Below are 14,710 nucleotides of genomic sequence, written 5' to 3' on the forward strand. Positions count from 1 at the left end.
CACAGGGGCAGGGCCTGGAGACAGAGGCAGAGCCTAGACTGGACTGGACAGCACAGGGGCAGGGCCTGGAGACAGAGGCAGAGCCTAGACTGGAAAGGACAGCACAGGGGCAGGGCCTGGAGACAGGGCAGAGCCTAGACTGGACTGGACAGCACAGGGGCAGGGCCTGGAGACAGAGGCAGAGCCTAGACTGGACTGGACAGCACAGGGGCAGGGCCTGGAGACAGAGGCAGAGCCTAGACTGGACTGGACAGCACAGGGGCAGGGCCTGGAGACAGAGGCAGAGCCTAGACTGGACTGGACAGCACAGGGGCAGGGCCTGGAGACAGAGGCAGAGCCTAGACTGGACTGGACAGCACAGGGGCAGGGCCTGGAGACAGAGGCAGAGCCTAGACTGGACGCCGTGGGGGCAGCATGGACAGAGTTGAGTGGGGGCGGGGCCAGGACGTGCCATGGGGTGGAGCCAGGGCGGGTGGGTGGAGTCTGGGCGGGGCGGGGCCTGTCTGGAGGCGGGACCACGGCGGTGCAGGTTGGGGCCGGTGGAGCTTCCGGAGCAGCTGGTGCCCTTTCTGCAGGAGGAGCGAGCTCTGGGCGGCCCGCGGAGGTGAGCGGCCTCCCGGGGTTGGCGGGCAGGACGGAGGCACCTGGGTCTGAACCCCTGCTGCAGCGGGCAGGCGGGCCTCTTCTGCCCGGGCTGGTTCCGGGCCCCATCTGGACGCCCGGTCCAACTCTGCACCCTCTGGGGGCCTCGGGAAGCTGGGAGTGGGCCTGGGCTGGGGTCAGGAGGGACACTAGGCGCCGAGGAGGTCGCCTGCATCCGTCCCCACCTGGGAGCAAACTTTGGCAGACTTTCTCACGTGTGCGGCTTGGGAGAGCTGCCAGGCACCTGCAGCAAGGCTGGGACATCCTGCAGTTACTGAAGTGCTCAGCATAAGACCTGGAGCCCCCCACCCCACCCCTCCTTACCTCACCTGTAGCACCAGGTATAGCAGCCTGGCCAAGTTTCCACATGGATATTACAGGTCTGCATTGTAGTTCTGCAAAAGACATTGATGGCTGAGGCTCCCAGGGCCCAGGTTCAATCCCCTGCACTACCTTAAGCTAGAGCTGAGCAGTCCTCTGGTTAGAAAGAAAGAAAGAAAGAAAGAAAGAAAGAAAGAAAGAAAGAAAAGAAAGAAAGAAAGAAAGAAGTATGTATATATCAAGAAAAATAGAGGAGAGTGGCCACTCTCCTGGCAATGCAGTTGGAACAGCAGTTTCCAAAGGCTGAGAGTGGGTTTTTTTGACTGATCACCTAAAGGCTGAGGGGTGCTGCCCCTTTTGGGTGAGAAGGGTGGGGGACTTCCTGCTGGCAGGGGGTTACCCTTGGAGGCACCAAACCATAGGGGCCTCAACCCACAGACTGAATGTTGCCCTGTAGAGAGCCACCCTTGCTCAGCAATCATGCAACCAGTGCCAGGGGGTGTGTGGCATGGAGGGGGGCCTGTGATGCCAGCCTCCTGCCCATTGCCTGGGAGAGGACAATGACTGCTGGCTGGCCCTGGGCACACTTGCCAGGGGAGCAGCCAAGCCCTGGCCTTCCTCACTGTGCTCCCCATGCTCCACAGCTCAACCCCTATCCACTCAGCTGGGTGGAGCCCTGGCAGGTCTGCCCAGGGTCCCCTGGTTGCCCTTATTTGCTCCACCTTGTGTTATGGGCAGAGGCCAGAGGCCAGGACTTCCCGGTGTGCCAGGCTTGGCTGGTTGGAAGGGAAGCTGGAATCAAAGCCCCCAGAGATGCCATGTGGACTTATAGGCTGGAGCTTAGGACTCTCAGGCCTGAGGCCCAAGTTCCACCCCCTGTATCACATATACCCGAATGATGCTCTGGTTCTCTCTCTCTCTCGTCTCTTGCTCTCAAGTTTATAAATGAATCTTGAAAAAGAAAAGGAGCCCTCTGGGAATGGCGGAATCCTGCAGGTGCAAAGCCCCATGTGCCACAACACACAGATAAGCGTCACAGTGACTGGTGCCAGGAATGAGTGAAGGAGAAAGCTGGCTAGACAGTTGGGAGCTGGGTGGAGGGCTCACAGCAAGTAGGGCCCAGCTCCCCTGATCTGCAAAAACAAAACAACAACAACAACAAGCCGCAAACACAATGCCTCAGTTTTCTAGAGGATTTTCAGATTTCCAGGTCTTACTGAGGTGTATCCAGAGGGCTGGAGCATTTGAACATGCACCGGCACCCAGAGAAGAAAGCCCAAGCAAGGGCAGGGGTAGATAGCACAATGGTTATGTAACACACTCTCATGCCTGAGGTTCCAAAGTCCCAGGTTCAGTCCCCTGCACCACCACAAGCCAGGAAAGAAAGAAAGAAAGAAAGAAAGAAAGAAAGAAAGAAAGAAAGGAAGGAAGGAAGGAAGGAAGGAAGCCCAAGCTGTGGAAACAGATGCTGTGGGAGGGAACAAGGATTTGGAGAAACCCAACATGCCAGAGGAGATGAGGGGAAGGCAAGCGAGGTGGCAGAAAAGAGAAGGATGGAAAAACAGGGAAGGAATAAGGGATCCAGAAGAGGCAGCTGGAGTTCTCAGAGCTGAGCAGGAAGAAGGTTCAGACCAGGCAAGATGAGAAGGAGAGGACTTCAAGATGGGGGACCCCACAGGAAAGCCAGGCCTGGGGTGTGGGAGGGCAGGGGTGAGCTTACTTTCTGGGCCTAGACACCTCAGGAGGACTCTGTAGGCTTCCTCTCCAAGGAGCATGGCTGGGGAGATGCGTGTGTTCGGAGAGACAGAACCATGTTTGAGCACAGAGGAAGGAGCCCCTTAGCGCTGAGGTTTCTGGGTAAATGGCCTCTTCACCTTGGCCGTGTTTCACTGAAATGTCCCCCCCCCCCCAGGCATTTTCTTTGGAATAATTTCCAGAGTCTCAGTATTGCTCAGCCCACCCCCCAGAAGGTCACAATGCTGACAGGCCTGATTCTCACACCCCCCCCCGAGTGTCAAGGATATTAGTCCATTTCAATTCTTCTATCCTCACTTCATATGCAATACGCTGAATTACATAGTAGTGCAGACACTGCGTGTTTTAATCTCATTTTCTTTCTTAAAATACTTATCTATGAGAGAGAAGAGAGAAAGAGGGAGAGAAGGGGAGAGGGAGAAAGAGAGAAACCAGAGCATCACTCTGACACATGAGATGCCGGGGATTGAACTCTGGACCTCACACTTGAGAGTCCAATGCTTTATCCACTGCACCCACCACCCCAGGCAGCCATGCCATTTTTTCTACAGTTGGATTTGATTAATTTGATGAAACTGTATTAAGTTCCCACAGCTTGCTTATGTAACCCTGTGGCAATAAACAAAATTGGCCCCCTGTTTACATCGGACAGGGGCGTCCGCCTTCCCCAGGGGCTGGGCACCTTTCACACATGCAGGGGCAATCTCCGAAGCAGATGTCTGACTCTCTGTGTCCCCACTGAAGAGAAGATCTTCCTGGCTCATCAGGGAGGTGGGTGAGGGGAAAAGGAGAAGGGGGGGAGAGAGAGAGAGATAGCAGTATCTACCAGTGGTTCCTTTAATGCTGTGGGGGTCAGTCTCAAACCTGTGTCCTGCACATGGTAAAGCAATGCACTGCCCAGATGAGCTATTTCTCTGGCTCCAAATTCATTTTCTTTTCTTTTTTAATTTTAAAAAATATTTATTTATTTTCCCTTTTGTCACCTTTGTTGATTTTTTATTGTTGTTGTTGTAATTATTGTTATTGTTATTGATGTTGTCATTGTTAGATAGGACAGAGAGAAATGGAGAGAGGAGGGGAAGACAGAGGGGGGAGAGAAAGAGAGACACCTGCAGACCTGCTTCACCGCCTGTGAAGCGACTTGTCCCCTGCAGGCGGGGAACCGGGGGCTCGAACCGAGATCTTTACACCAGTCCTTGCTCTTTGCACCATGTGCACTTAACCAGCTATGCTACTGCCCAGATCCCCCCAAATCCATTTTCTAGCACACTACAGACAAGCATGATGTCATACTCTACTTTCTGGTGCTGCCTTCTCTGAGTCCAGCACCTGGACAGGTGATCAGGTGAACTGACCAGAACCGGGGGAGCAGGGGGGGAGGAAGACATGATGGCAGAGGTGGGGGGTGGGGGGAGGGGGCACCACACAGGAGGCTCAAGCAGGTTGAAGTGAACAAGAATGAGTGCTGGCAGAGGGCAAGGCTAACCAGGGGGTGACACCCAGGCCGAGCACCACTTCAGGCTCAGGGGGACCTTGGAAAGAGGAAAGTCTGAGAGTCAGGTCTAGGTGTGCACCTAGTAGGGTTTAGGAGAGAGGAAATGGCCTAAGACCACGCCCCCCCCCCAAAGTGGGATGTAGCTAGAGGGAGACAGAGGGGTGAGGAAAGCCCCTCCTCTTTCAATTTCTCTCTGTCCTATCCAATAAAAATGGCAACAGTTGGCTGCCAGGAGCAGTGGATTCATAGTGCTGGCACTGAGCCCCAGTGATATTCCTGGGGGGGGGGGAGGAAGAGGAGGAAGAAGAAGAAAAAAAAGAGGAGGAGCCCTGCTGGGAACACTTTCTGCCTTAGACAGACCTGAGGGCTGCTCTGGGGGTGACAGAGGGTCACAGGTCAGGAGCAGAAGGGGGATGGAGGTCACCAGAGGGGGTTGCAGGATGGCTGACTGGCTGGTGTTTCTGAGGTGTGATCTGTTTGTTTTAATATTTTTTATTGCCACCAGGGTAATTACTGGGGCTCAGTTCCTGCACCACGAATCCACCACTCCCAGTGGCTTTTTTTTTTTATCTTGATAGGACAGGGAGAAATCGAGAGGGGAGGGAAAATAGAAAGGCAGAGAGCCTGACACCTGCAGACTTGTTTCACTGTTTGGGAAGCTTCCTCCCTGCAGGTGGAAACAGGGGCTTGAACCCAGATCCTTGTGCATGGTAATGGGTGAACTCACTGAGTGCACCACTGCCCAGCCCCGTTTACTTTTCTGAAAGATTTATGTTTATTAATATAGGAGAGAGGCACATCACTCTGGCACACTCGATGCCCGAGATCAAAACCAGGTCATCATGCTTTCAAGGCCAGTGCTCTAACCACTGTGCCACTTCCTGGGCCATGGTGCCTTGTGTTTGGACATAGGTAGGTGGGTTTAGCTGTGCATGGTTGTCTTCAGTCAAACATGAGCGACTGTAAGCAAGCAAATGGGAAATCCGTGTTCGATCATGTTAATACTGTTCCCTAATACCCCTGGAATATCAATATTGTCCCTGAATGTGGCCAGTTGTGTTGGAACAGATCAGTCATTTCAACACAAGCCTCAGGGCAGAGCTGACTGAACTATGGGGCCAGGAGAACAGTCGGGATTGGGAGCAGAAAGGAAACAGGAGCTTGACATGGGTGCCCCTTTGTGGCTGTGTGGGAGACTCTGCAGAACCTGGGCAGCTGATCAGAGACCTGGGCAGGTCAAGCCATCTCCAGAGACCCAGGGGTACTTGGGTCTCCATGAAGGACTGAACAAGAGTAGAGGTTCTAGAAAACATTCCATATCTGCCTTTCATTCTTTCCTTCTTTCAATATTTTATGTATTTATTTGATAGAGACAGAGTAAGATTGAGAGGGGAGGGAGAAATAAAGCGGGAGAGAGACAGAGAGATGCCTACAGACCCGTTTCACATGCAGATGGGGGCCAAGGGCTTGAACCCGTGTCCTTGTGCAAGTTAACTTGCTAGCTTAAATGGGTAAGCCACTGCCCTAGCCCTAAAGTGGAAGTTCTTATCCCTGGGTCCACATTAGCTCTGAGAACAGAAACACAGGCAGGTTTGAACACCCACATTCATGCCGACAGGCTCACAGACTGGGCTCGGGGAGATAGGGAAGCTGGGAGTATACCAGTCTTTCGAGCCTGAGGTCCCAGGTTCAATCCCTGGTACCACCGTATATATGACAGGGCCCAGCGGGTGGTTGGTTGGAATCAGGGAACTTGGGTTCAGTTTCTCCGGTTGCAAGCAGATGCTTCTCCTGGGGGCCAGCAGGGGGCGCACAGAGGGCAGAGACAGAGAGAAGGAGTTGCAGAGAGGGTTGGGGGAGAGGCTTCTGGAGAAGAGCAGGGTGGTGTGGCTTCACCCTGATAGCACCCAGGGGCTCCTGCCATGGGGACATCCCTGAGGCAGAGGGGACCAAGGCTCTGGTTTCTTTTCCTCCTGCCCACCTGTCCCCACCCCATGACCCCACACTTTGGCTAATGTTCTGCATACCTCCTGGAGAGCACACACTTTTGAGTCATTGGAAACTTCAAATCTCAGTGGTGCCCCTGGTTGACAGCACATGTTACAATGTGCAAGGACCAGGGTTCAAGTCTCTGGTGCCCATCTGCTGGGTGAAAAGCTTCAAGAGCGGTAAAAACAGTGCTACAAATCTCTCTCTCCCTCTCCCTCTCCCTCTCCCTCTCTCTCTCCCCCCTTCCCCCTCCAGGGTTATCACTGGGGCTCAGTGCCAGCACTACAAATTTACTGCAGCTAGTGGCCATTTTTTTTCCATTTTCGTGGAGAGGAAAGAGAGAAACTGATAGAGTAAACAGAGATAGAGAGGGAAAGAGATAGAGAGACACACCTGCAGAACTGCTTCCCTGCTTGTGAAGTATCCTCCCCCTGCAGGTGGGGATCTGGGGGGGGCGTTCAAACCAGATTCTGGCCCCGTCTCTCTCCCTCTCTATCTCCCCCATCCTCTCGATTCCTGGCTATCTTTATCCAATAAATAAATAAGGATAATTGAATTTTTTTTAACAAAAAAGATCTCTGCGAAGCAGGTAGCAGGATTCACACCTGTGCCCCACTAATGGGGCTGTGGCCTTGGGCTGGACATTCTTTTCATTCTCTGTACAACAGTGACAGTCACAGCTGCCACCTCTCTGGGGCAGCGGCCAGCCGAGGCTTCTGAGGACACTCCCGTAGCCAAGCTAGTGAATCCAGTCAGGGCTGCTCAGGGTCTGTTGTCCCCTGCTTGAAGACACAGGCTCTGCTCACCCACCTCCACCTCATCAGAGGTGTCTTCCTTCTAGAAGCTGCTCCTGGGAGCTGAGGGAGGTGGGGAGGTGGGGTCAGAGTGTCCCTGTTCTATGAGCTGGTTTCTGTGGAGGGTCTCCCTCTCCCTCTCCCTCACCCTCTCCCTCTCCCTCTCCCTCTCCCTCTCCCTCTCCCTCTCCCTCTCCCTCTCCCTCTCCCTCTCCCTCTCCCTCTCCCTCTCCCTCTGCCTCTCCCTCTGCCTCTGCCTCTCCCTCTGCCTCTCCCTCTGCCTCTCTCTCTCCCTCTGCCTCTCTCTCTCCCTCTCCCTCTCCCTCTGCCTCTCCCTCTGCCTCTGCCTCTGCCTCTCCCTCTCCCTCTCCCTCTCTCCCTCTGCCTCTCCCTCTCCCTCTGCCTCTCCCTCTCCCTCTGCCTCTCCCTCTCTCCCTCTGCCTCTCCCTCTGCCTCTCTCTCTCTCCCTCTCCCTCTGCCTCTCCCTCTACCTCTCTCTCTCCCTCTCCCTCTGCCTCTCCCTCTGCCTCTGCCTCTCTCTCTCTCCCTCTCCCTCTGCCTCTCTCTCTCTCCCTCTGCCTCTGCCTCTGCCTCTCCCTCTGCCTCTCCCTCTGCCTCTCCCTCCCTCTCCTTCTCCCTCTCCCTCTTCCTCCCTCTCCCTCTTCCTCCTTCTCCCTCCCCCTCCCTCTCCCTCTCCTCCCTCTCCCTCTCCTCCCTCTCCTTCTCCCTCTTCCTCTCTCTCCCTCTCCCTCTCTCTCCCTCTCTTTGCACAGATGAGAAATTCTGTGCCTGCTCCCCTATTTTTAAGACTTTCAAGTGGCACCCCCACAAAGTGCAAACACCAGCAGTGCTGAGACTGAAGAGAGACAAAGCAACTTCAAAGCCCATGCACGCAGCTCAGGCACAGAAAATGTCTCTTCTGTCTGCTCCCTGGAAACTCTCCTGCCTACAGCTCTAAAGCATTTGTTTGAAAGAATCCCATTCAAGGGATTAAAAAAAAAAAAAAAAAAAGGAACCAACAGCTGGCCTCACACACCTTCAAAGTCCTAGAAGAAAAGATAGCAAACCCCCCCCCCCCCCTTTCCCCAGACCTACTGACTCTCATGCTTGGTCTTCGCAGACCTTTGGTTGAGGAAGTGATGGTTCTTCCAGGAGCTTCCGAGAGGAAGAGAAGGGTCAGCAGAGACAGACGGGGTGGGGGTGGAGGAAGGGTCCCTAGGAAATGCAGAAACTGCCACGCAGCCTGAGGTCAGACTGGTGAGACAGTGGCTTCCAGACTGACATCGATTCCTATTTAGTCTTTGCCCAGAAAACACAAGGAGACAGTCCTGCCTGCACAGCCCGGAGATTCATAACCATTGCCAGGATATAAAGTCAGCTTTGGAACTGTCTCGAAGAAGTTATCTGTCCAGCCACGAGGAGGGGGCGCCTCAGATGACTGAAACTCAGGGCTGAAGGTGACCTTCAACCTAGCTTTGATTGTGACTGTCTGAACTCAAATCCTGACTCAGTTTCCCTGTCTAGGAAAGAGTGCACGAGACGCACAGCCTTTCTCTTTGGGCCTCCTGCAGTACCCAGCACATGGAAAACTACCTTCTGACTGCTCCCATTGTTTTATTGTTGCTGTGGGGGCTACACTGCTCCGAGCCAACTTTTCTGATAGAATAGAGAGTCAGACAGAGAAAGAGAGGCAAAGAACAGAGACAGAGAGAGAGGGCAAGAAGCCACTGTTCCCAGTCTTCCCCCAGTGCAGCAGGGGTTGGACTGGAACCTCAATCAGACATCGGCAAGGCAGGTACACTTCTCAGGTGCCAGCGTTCACGTGGAGGGGCTCCAACCGGGAGGTAAGCTACTGGCCTTCCCCATACTGGGTCTAGTGACCACGTGCAGAAGTAAGGAAGCCCCAGGAGGGATCCTAGTATGGACCTATGTTTATTATGGGTAAAACACAAGGCTTTATAGCAAACAGAACAAAGGACATTCTTCGCATATGTCAGAAATTACAGGTTTCTTAAAGGCCAGCTTGCCCCTATAGTGGGGAGGGGTAGGAATGACAAGAATTCATGTGATACCAAAAGGTCAGAGCAATTAGTTTCCATGATGTGGGCATGTTAATTCTCCAGAGGTATTAAGAAAAACAGAGTGGCTAAACCAGTAAGGCGAGATGAAACAGAGAGAGACAAAGCTTGACGTAAATCATAGATATCAAGGACAAGCAAGGAAATAGATGTGGGGGGTCTCACTGCCAAGTCACTGGCAGGGGTGTATGATAGAGTGTGTTCTCCTATATGATCGAAAGGTGAACTTCTAGTGAACGTGTGGACTTTGAAGGACTATAGTGAACTTTGGGTGAACCCTCAAGCAGGCAGCCATTTGGTCTGCTAGCAGGGGAAACTAAGTGTGAGAGGCTTGTCGGCTTTCTGTGGGCTTGAGAGACTAACAAGGGGAAACTGAGTCTGGGAGACTTTTCCCTCTTAGCTCATCCATATATGGGAGAAGCCAACAAGTGGGGTTTTTTCCAGACCTCCATCCAAAGATGGGAGAGCTCCCCTAAGCTCCACCAAGCTCTCCCATAGTCCCTCACTCAGGGACTCTACCTTGCTGCCTCGACTGTTCCATTTTTGACTGACCCTTAAAGCTAGTCTAAGCCACGTGGCACTGGGTGCAGAGAGATGACTGGTTGGTAGCCTTGAACAAGCTGGGTTGCTGGTTGGCCAGGACTTGGAATCCTGTAGTCATTACAAGAACAGGAACATCAAGTCCAAGTCCATGTTCAATAAAACAGTCATGCCCTCTGAGAGAGAGAGAGAGAGAGAGAGAGAGAGAGAGAGAGAGAGAGAGAGACACACAACACCTAAGCTCTCTTCTGTGCAGCAGGGGCCAGCCTTGATCCTGGAGCGAGCTCATGGCTAAGCTAAGTGAGCTGTTTCTCCAGCCCAGGCCGTGCCTCTCTGCACTTAGTGACTTGAGCGCCTGGACCTTCTGGCCAGACCTGTCCACTGTGAAGCCGAGTCCAGCACTCACTCTCTGCTATGTGTGACCAGGAACACGCCCCAGTGGCCTCATTTTCCTCATCTGGAAAATGACCAGAGCAGGAACCACCCTGCAGGTACCCAGCAATGCACAGGGCTACTGAGTTTAGAGTGTTTGAGAGTCAGGGGTAGGGGTGGGGCAATGAGCGGATTTAGTTTTCATCCCTCAGCTGAGGTCTCTGTGAACTGGGAATGGGGTTTGTGACTGAGGCAAAGTTGAAATGTGTCTTTTTCAGTCTTTTCCCCCGACTTCCTTCAGCACATTTTTAAAAATTATTTCTATTTATCCATTGGATAGAGACAAAGAGAAATAGAGTAGAGAGCAAGAGAGACAGAGAGACATCCGCAGCACTGCTTCACTGCTCATGAAGTCTCCCCCCTGCAGGTAGGGAGTGGGGGCTTGAACCCAGGTCCTTGTGGATTATAGCATGTGCGCTCAACCAGGTGCACCACCACCCGGCCTCATCGGCACCTCTTGAATGAATGCCTCGTGATCTAATGCCTGAATGAGCATAGATGGCGTCATTGTGAAGAGTCTGGGAAACCTTTCGGAAGTACTTAGAGCAGACTAGGTACAAAGCACCATCTGTGTAGTAGAAAGAGGGTGAGATCCGTCCATCTCCACCACCAGCCAGTCTGCCAAGAGCTCTGTCCACACAGCCATAGGAGCAGAGGGGCTCAGGGAGCAGACACATCACAGAGCAGCCCCCAACTCCAGTCTCCCAGGCTTGGCATGTGAGCTCCACCCCGCCCACACACACACACACAGACAACATGGAAGCCTGGCATTCACTCCCTTCTTCTCCGTAGGACCATGACCAATCACCTTGACCTCCTCCTAGGAGTGGTGCTGGTGGCCAGTCCACTGCTAGGGCTTCCTCCCTGCTCCTCGGACGGTCAGATAGCCCTCTACCACGCCTGCAACCTCACCCGCATCCCCCAGGTCCCCAGCTCCACCGAGCGCCTCCTGCTGAGCTTCAATGCCATCGGGATGGTCACCTCCGACTCCTTCCCCTTCCTGGGCCGGCTGTGGCTTCTGGAGATCGGGGCTCAGGAAACACCCCTGAGTGTTGACAAGGATGCCTTCAGAAACCTGCCCAACCTGAAGGTCCTGGACCTGGGCAAGACCCCGCTGGGCTTCCTGCACCCGGATGCTTTCCAGGGGCTGCCCCGTCTGTCTGAACTGAGGCTGTTTGGCTGCGGCCTCTCGAGTGCCGTGCTGACCGGGGGTCACTTCAGACACCTGGAGTCTTTGGCGCGTCTGGACCTGTCAAGCAACGAGATTCAGAACCTGTCCCTTCACCCCTCGTTCAGGGGGCTGGACGCCTTGACGTCCCTCGACTTCTCTCACAACCAGATTGAGGTCGTGTGTGAGCCAGAGCTCCGGCCCCTCCAGGGCAAGGCGCTGTCCTTCCTGAGCCTGGCTTCCAACCCGCTGTATATCAGAGTCTCCGTGGACTGGGGGGCCTGCGGGAACCCCCTCCGAAACATGACCCTGGAAACCCTGGACCTCTCTCACAACAGCTGGAGTGTGGCCCGGGTGCGGAACTTCAGCCAGGCCATCCGCGGGAGCCTGGTGTCCTCGCTGCTTCTCTCCCAGCACATCATGGGCCCCGGGTTTGGCTTCCAGAACCTCCAAGAGCCCGACCAGACCACCTTTGCCGGCCTGGCGGGAAGCTCCGTGAAGCTCCTGGACCTCTCGGGTGGGTATATCTTCTCCCTGAATCCCCGGCTCTTTGAGGCCCTGTGGGAGCTGAAGGTTCTGAACCTGGCCCACAACAAGATCAATAAGATCGCAGATGGGACGTTTCAGGGGCTCCAGAATCTGCAGCTTCTCAACATGTCCTACAACCTGCTAGGGGAGCTTTATAACTCGGATTTCTCCGGGCTCTCGCGGGTGGCCTACATCGACCTGCAGAACAATCACATTGGGATCGTTCAACACCAGACCTTCAGCCTGCTGAAACACCTACAGACCCTGGACCTCCAAAACAACGCCCTTAAAACCATCTCTTTTCTCCCAAGCATAGACATGGTCCTCTTGGGTGGCAATAAGCTGACGGCTTTGCCCAGCAACGTCCAGCTCACGGCCAACTTTCTGCAGTTGTCAGAAAACAAGCTGGAACATCTGGCTGACCTCTACTTCCTGCTCCAAATTCCCCGTCTCCAGGTTCTCATTGTCAACCAGAATCGCCTCTCGTTCTGCGACCCCGAGCTCTCCCCGTCCAAGAACCCCAGCTTGGAGAAGCTTTTCCTCAGCGAGAACATGTTGCAGCTCGCCTGGGAGAGCCAGGCCTGCTGGGATATGTTCCGAGGCCTCCCCGGCCTCCAGCTCCTGTTTTTGAATAACAACTACCTGAGTTTCCTGCCCCCTCAAGTGTTCAGCCACCTGACGGCCTTGAGGGTCCTGAGCCTCCACGCCAACAGGCTCACGGCTCTTTCTCCGGGAGACTTGCCTGCCAGCCTGGAGGTCCTGGATGTTTCCAGAAACCAGCTCCTCACTCCCGACCCGGCCGTGTTCTCGTCCCTGCGCTTCCTGGACGTGACTCACAACAAGTTCATCTGCGAGTGTGAGCTTGGCGCTTTCGTCACGTGGCTCAACTGCACCAACGTCACCCTGCTGGGGCCTCCCCAGGACAGGTACTGCGTGTACCCCCACTGGCTGGAGGGGGTCCCCCTCGCCGATCTGTCTGTGGACTGCGACGATGAGGAGGTGCTGCGGGCCCTGCGGTTTGTCCTTTTCTCCTTCTTGACTGTCTCCTTGACTCTGTTCCTGGGAACCACCCTCATCGTCGCCAGGTTCCGGGGACACTGTTTTGTCTGTTACCAGAAAGCCCAGGGACTGTTGTTCAGGGACGCCGGGCGGGCAGCAGAGGCCAGCGGCTACAGATATGACGCCTACCTGTGCTTCAGCGCCAGGGACTTCGAGTGGGTGCAGAGCGCCCTGCTGCGGCACCTGGACGCCCAGTACAGCCCCCGGAACAGACTCCGCCTCTGCTTCGAGGAGAGGGACTTCGTCCCTGGGGAGAACCACCTGGCCAACATCCAGGATGCCGTGTGGTGCAGCAGGAAGACGGTCTGCGTGGTGAGCAGGCACTTCCTGCGAGACGGCTGGTGCCTGGAAGCCTTCAGCTACGCCCAGAGCAAGTGCGTCTCGGACCTCAGCAGTGCCCTGGTCGTGCTGGTGGTGGGCAGCCTGTCCCAGTACCAGCTGATGAAGCACCAGGCCCTCCGGGAATTCGTGCGGAAACGCCAGTACCTGAGGTGGCCCGAGGACCTCCAGGATGTCAGCTGGTTCCTTAGCAAACTCTCCCAGCACATCCTCAAGAGGGAGAAGTCCAGGAGGACAGGCGAAGCCCAGAGGCGGGAGGACAGTGGCGTGGAGCTGCATGCCGTGGCCACCCCCTCCTAGCAGGGGCGGTGTTTAGCTCGCCTCCAGCCAGTCTCTCTTCCCTCTGAATTCTTGGCTATTTTTATTGTCTTATTTTATTTTTCTTTTACCAGAGCACTGCTTAGCTCTGGCTTGTGGTGCAGGGGATTAAACCTGGGACTTAGAAGCCTCAGGCATGGCAGTCTCTTTGCATAACCATTATGCTTATATCTACCCTCTTCGTCATCCCTCTGGATTCTCACAGAGCTCCCTTCAGGGGTTGGTTGTTGGTTTTTCCCCTTCTTCTCTCTCTGGGTCCTGATGGAATTGGAGTTCAGAGCCCTCTGGTCATCTTCCCCTAATATGTCTCCCCCTCTGAGAATCTGGACCCAAATTCTTTACGGGGAGCCGAAGGTGGGAGTTCTGGCTTCTGTCATTGCTTCTCCGCTGGACATGGGTGTTGGCAGGTGGATCCACACCCCCAGCCTGTCTCTGTCTTTGCCTAGTGGGGCAGAGCTCTGGGGAGGGGAGGCTCCAGGATACATTGGTGAGGTCGTCTGCCCAGGGAGGTCAGGATAGAATCTGGAGACAACCCTGGTGGCAATTTTTAAAAGGGGGAGGGGCTTGGGGGGAGTTGTCTGTGCTCCAACTTGGCATTTTACGTGCCCCAGGTTGGTCCAGGAAGCTGAGTCACAGGGAAGGTCCCTCAAGGACCCGGTTTATACCAGCCTGGTAGATGGGTAAAGTGTATCCCAAGTCCTCCCTTGCTGCTGTCAATGCAGCTGGGGGAAGCAGCTGGGGGAAGCTTCTGGAAGGGCAGGCAGGGCTTCGAGAGCAGATTCCCCCACAGGTGCTGAAGGGTGGCAGGCCACAGGCTCTATCTAGGGCAGCTGACGATGAGGGGCCTGGCCTGAGCAGTGTTCTGGTGTCTCTCCCTCTCCCTCCCCTCCCCCCATCTCGCTCATTAGAGTAGATAGGTAAAACATTTTTAAAATGCAATGCAACAGGGCAATAGCAAACTCTCACTGCTGCTGACTGCTGTGGCCACAATTCCAGGAGGCTGCAGGCAGTTTCTTGTGCCTGGTGACCGTTGGTGCCCAACCCACTCACCGGGCCGGCTGTGACTCTCCAGCCCACAGGAAGGTGGACAGCCCCAGCAGTGACCACTCCAGGAGCCCTCTGCCTTGAGGGACCTTCCCTGTGACTCAGCTTCCTGGACCATCCTGGGGCACGTAAAATGCCAAGTTGGAACACAGACAACTCCCCCCAAGCCCCCCTTTTAAATTTTTTAAAAATATTTATTTATTTTCCC

At 54.7% G+C, this 14,710-nt stretch overlaps 1 protein-coding gene across 2 annotated transcripts; it reads left to right on the forward strand.

Annotated features, from left to right (window-relative positions):
• Window positions 1–497: 497 nt before the first annotated feature.
• On the forward strand, window positions 498–13,589 carry TLR5 (toll like receptor 5). Of its 2 annotated transcripts, none has more exons than XM_007530177.3 (2): window positions 498–604; window positions 10,839–13,589. In XM_007530177.3, the coding sequence occupies exon 2, from the start codon at window positions 10,843–10,845 to the stop codon at window positions 13,438–13,440; it is 2,598 nt and encodes an 865-aa protein (XP_007530239.1). In that variant the 5' UTR covers window positions 498–604; window positions 10,839–10,842; the 3' UTR covers window positions 13,441–13,589. The 2 variants fall into 2 exon arrangements, with proteins under 2 accessions (XP_007530239.1, XP_060048431.1); XM_060192448.1 differs by lacking the exon at window positions 498–604 and adding an exon at window positions 920–1,022.
• The last annotated feature ends 1,121 nt before the right edge of the window (window positions 13,590–14,710 follow it).

The sequence above is a fragment of the Erinaceus europaeus genome, chromosome 6 (assembly GCF_950295315.1).
Source record: "Erinaceus europaeus chromosome 6, mEriEur2.1, whole genome shotgun sequence".
Classification (NCBI taxonomy): domain Eukaryota; kingdom Metazoa; phylum Chordata; class Mammalia; order Eulipotyphla; family Erinaceidae; genus Erinaceus; species Erinaceus europaeus.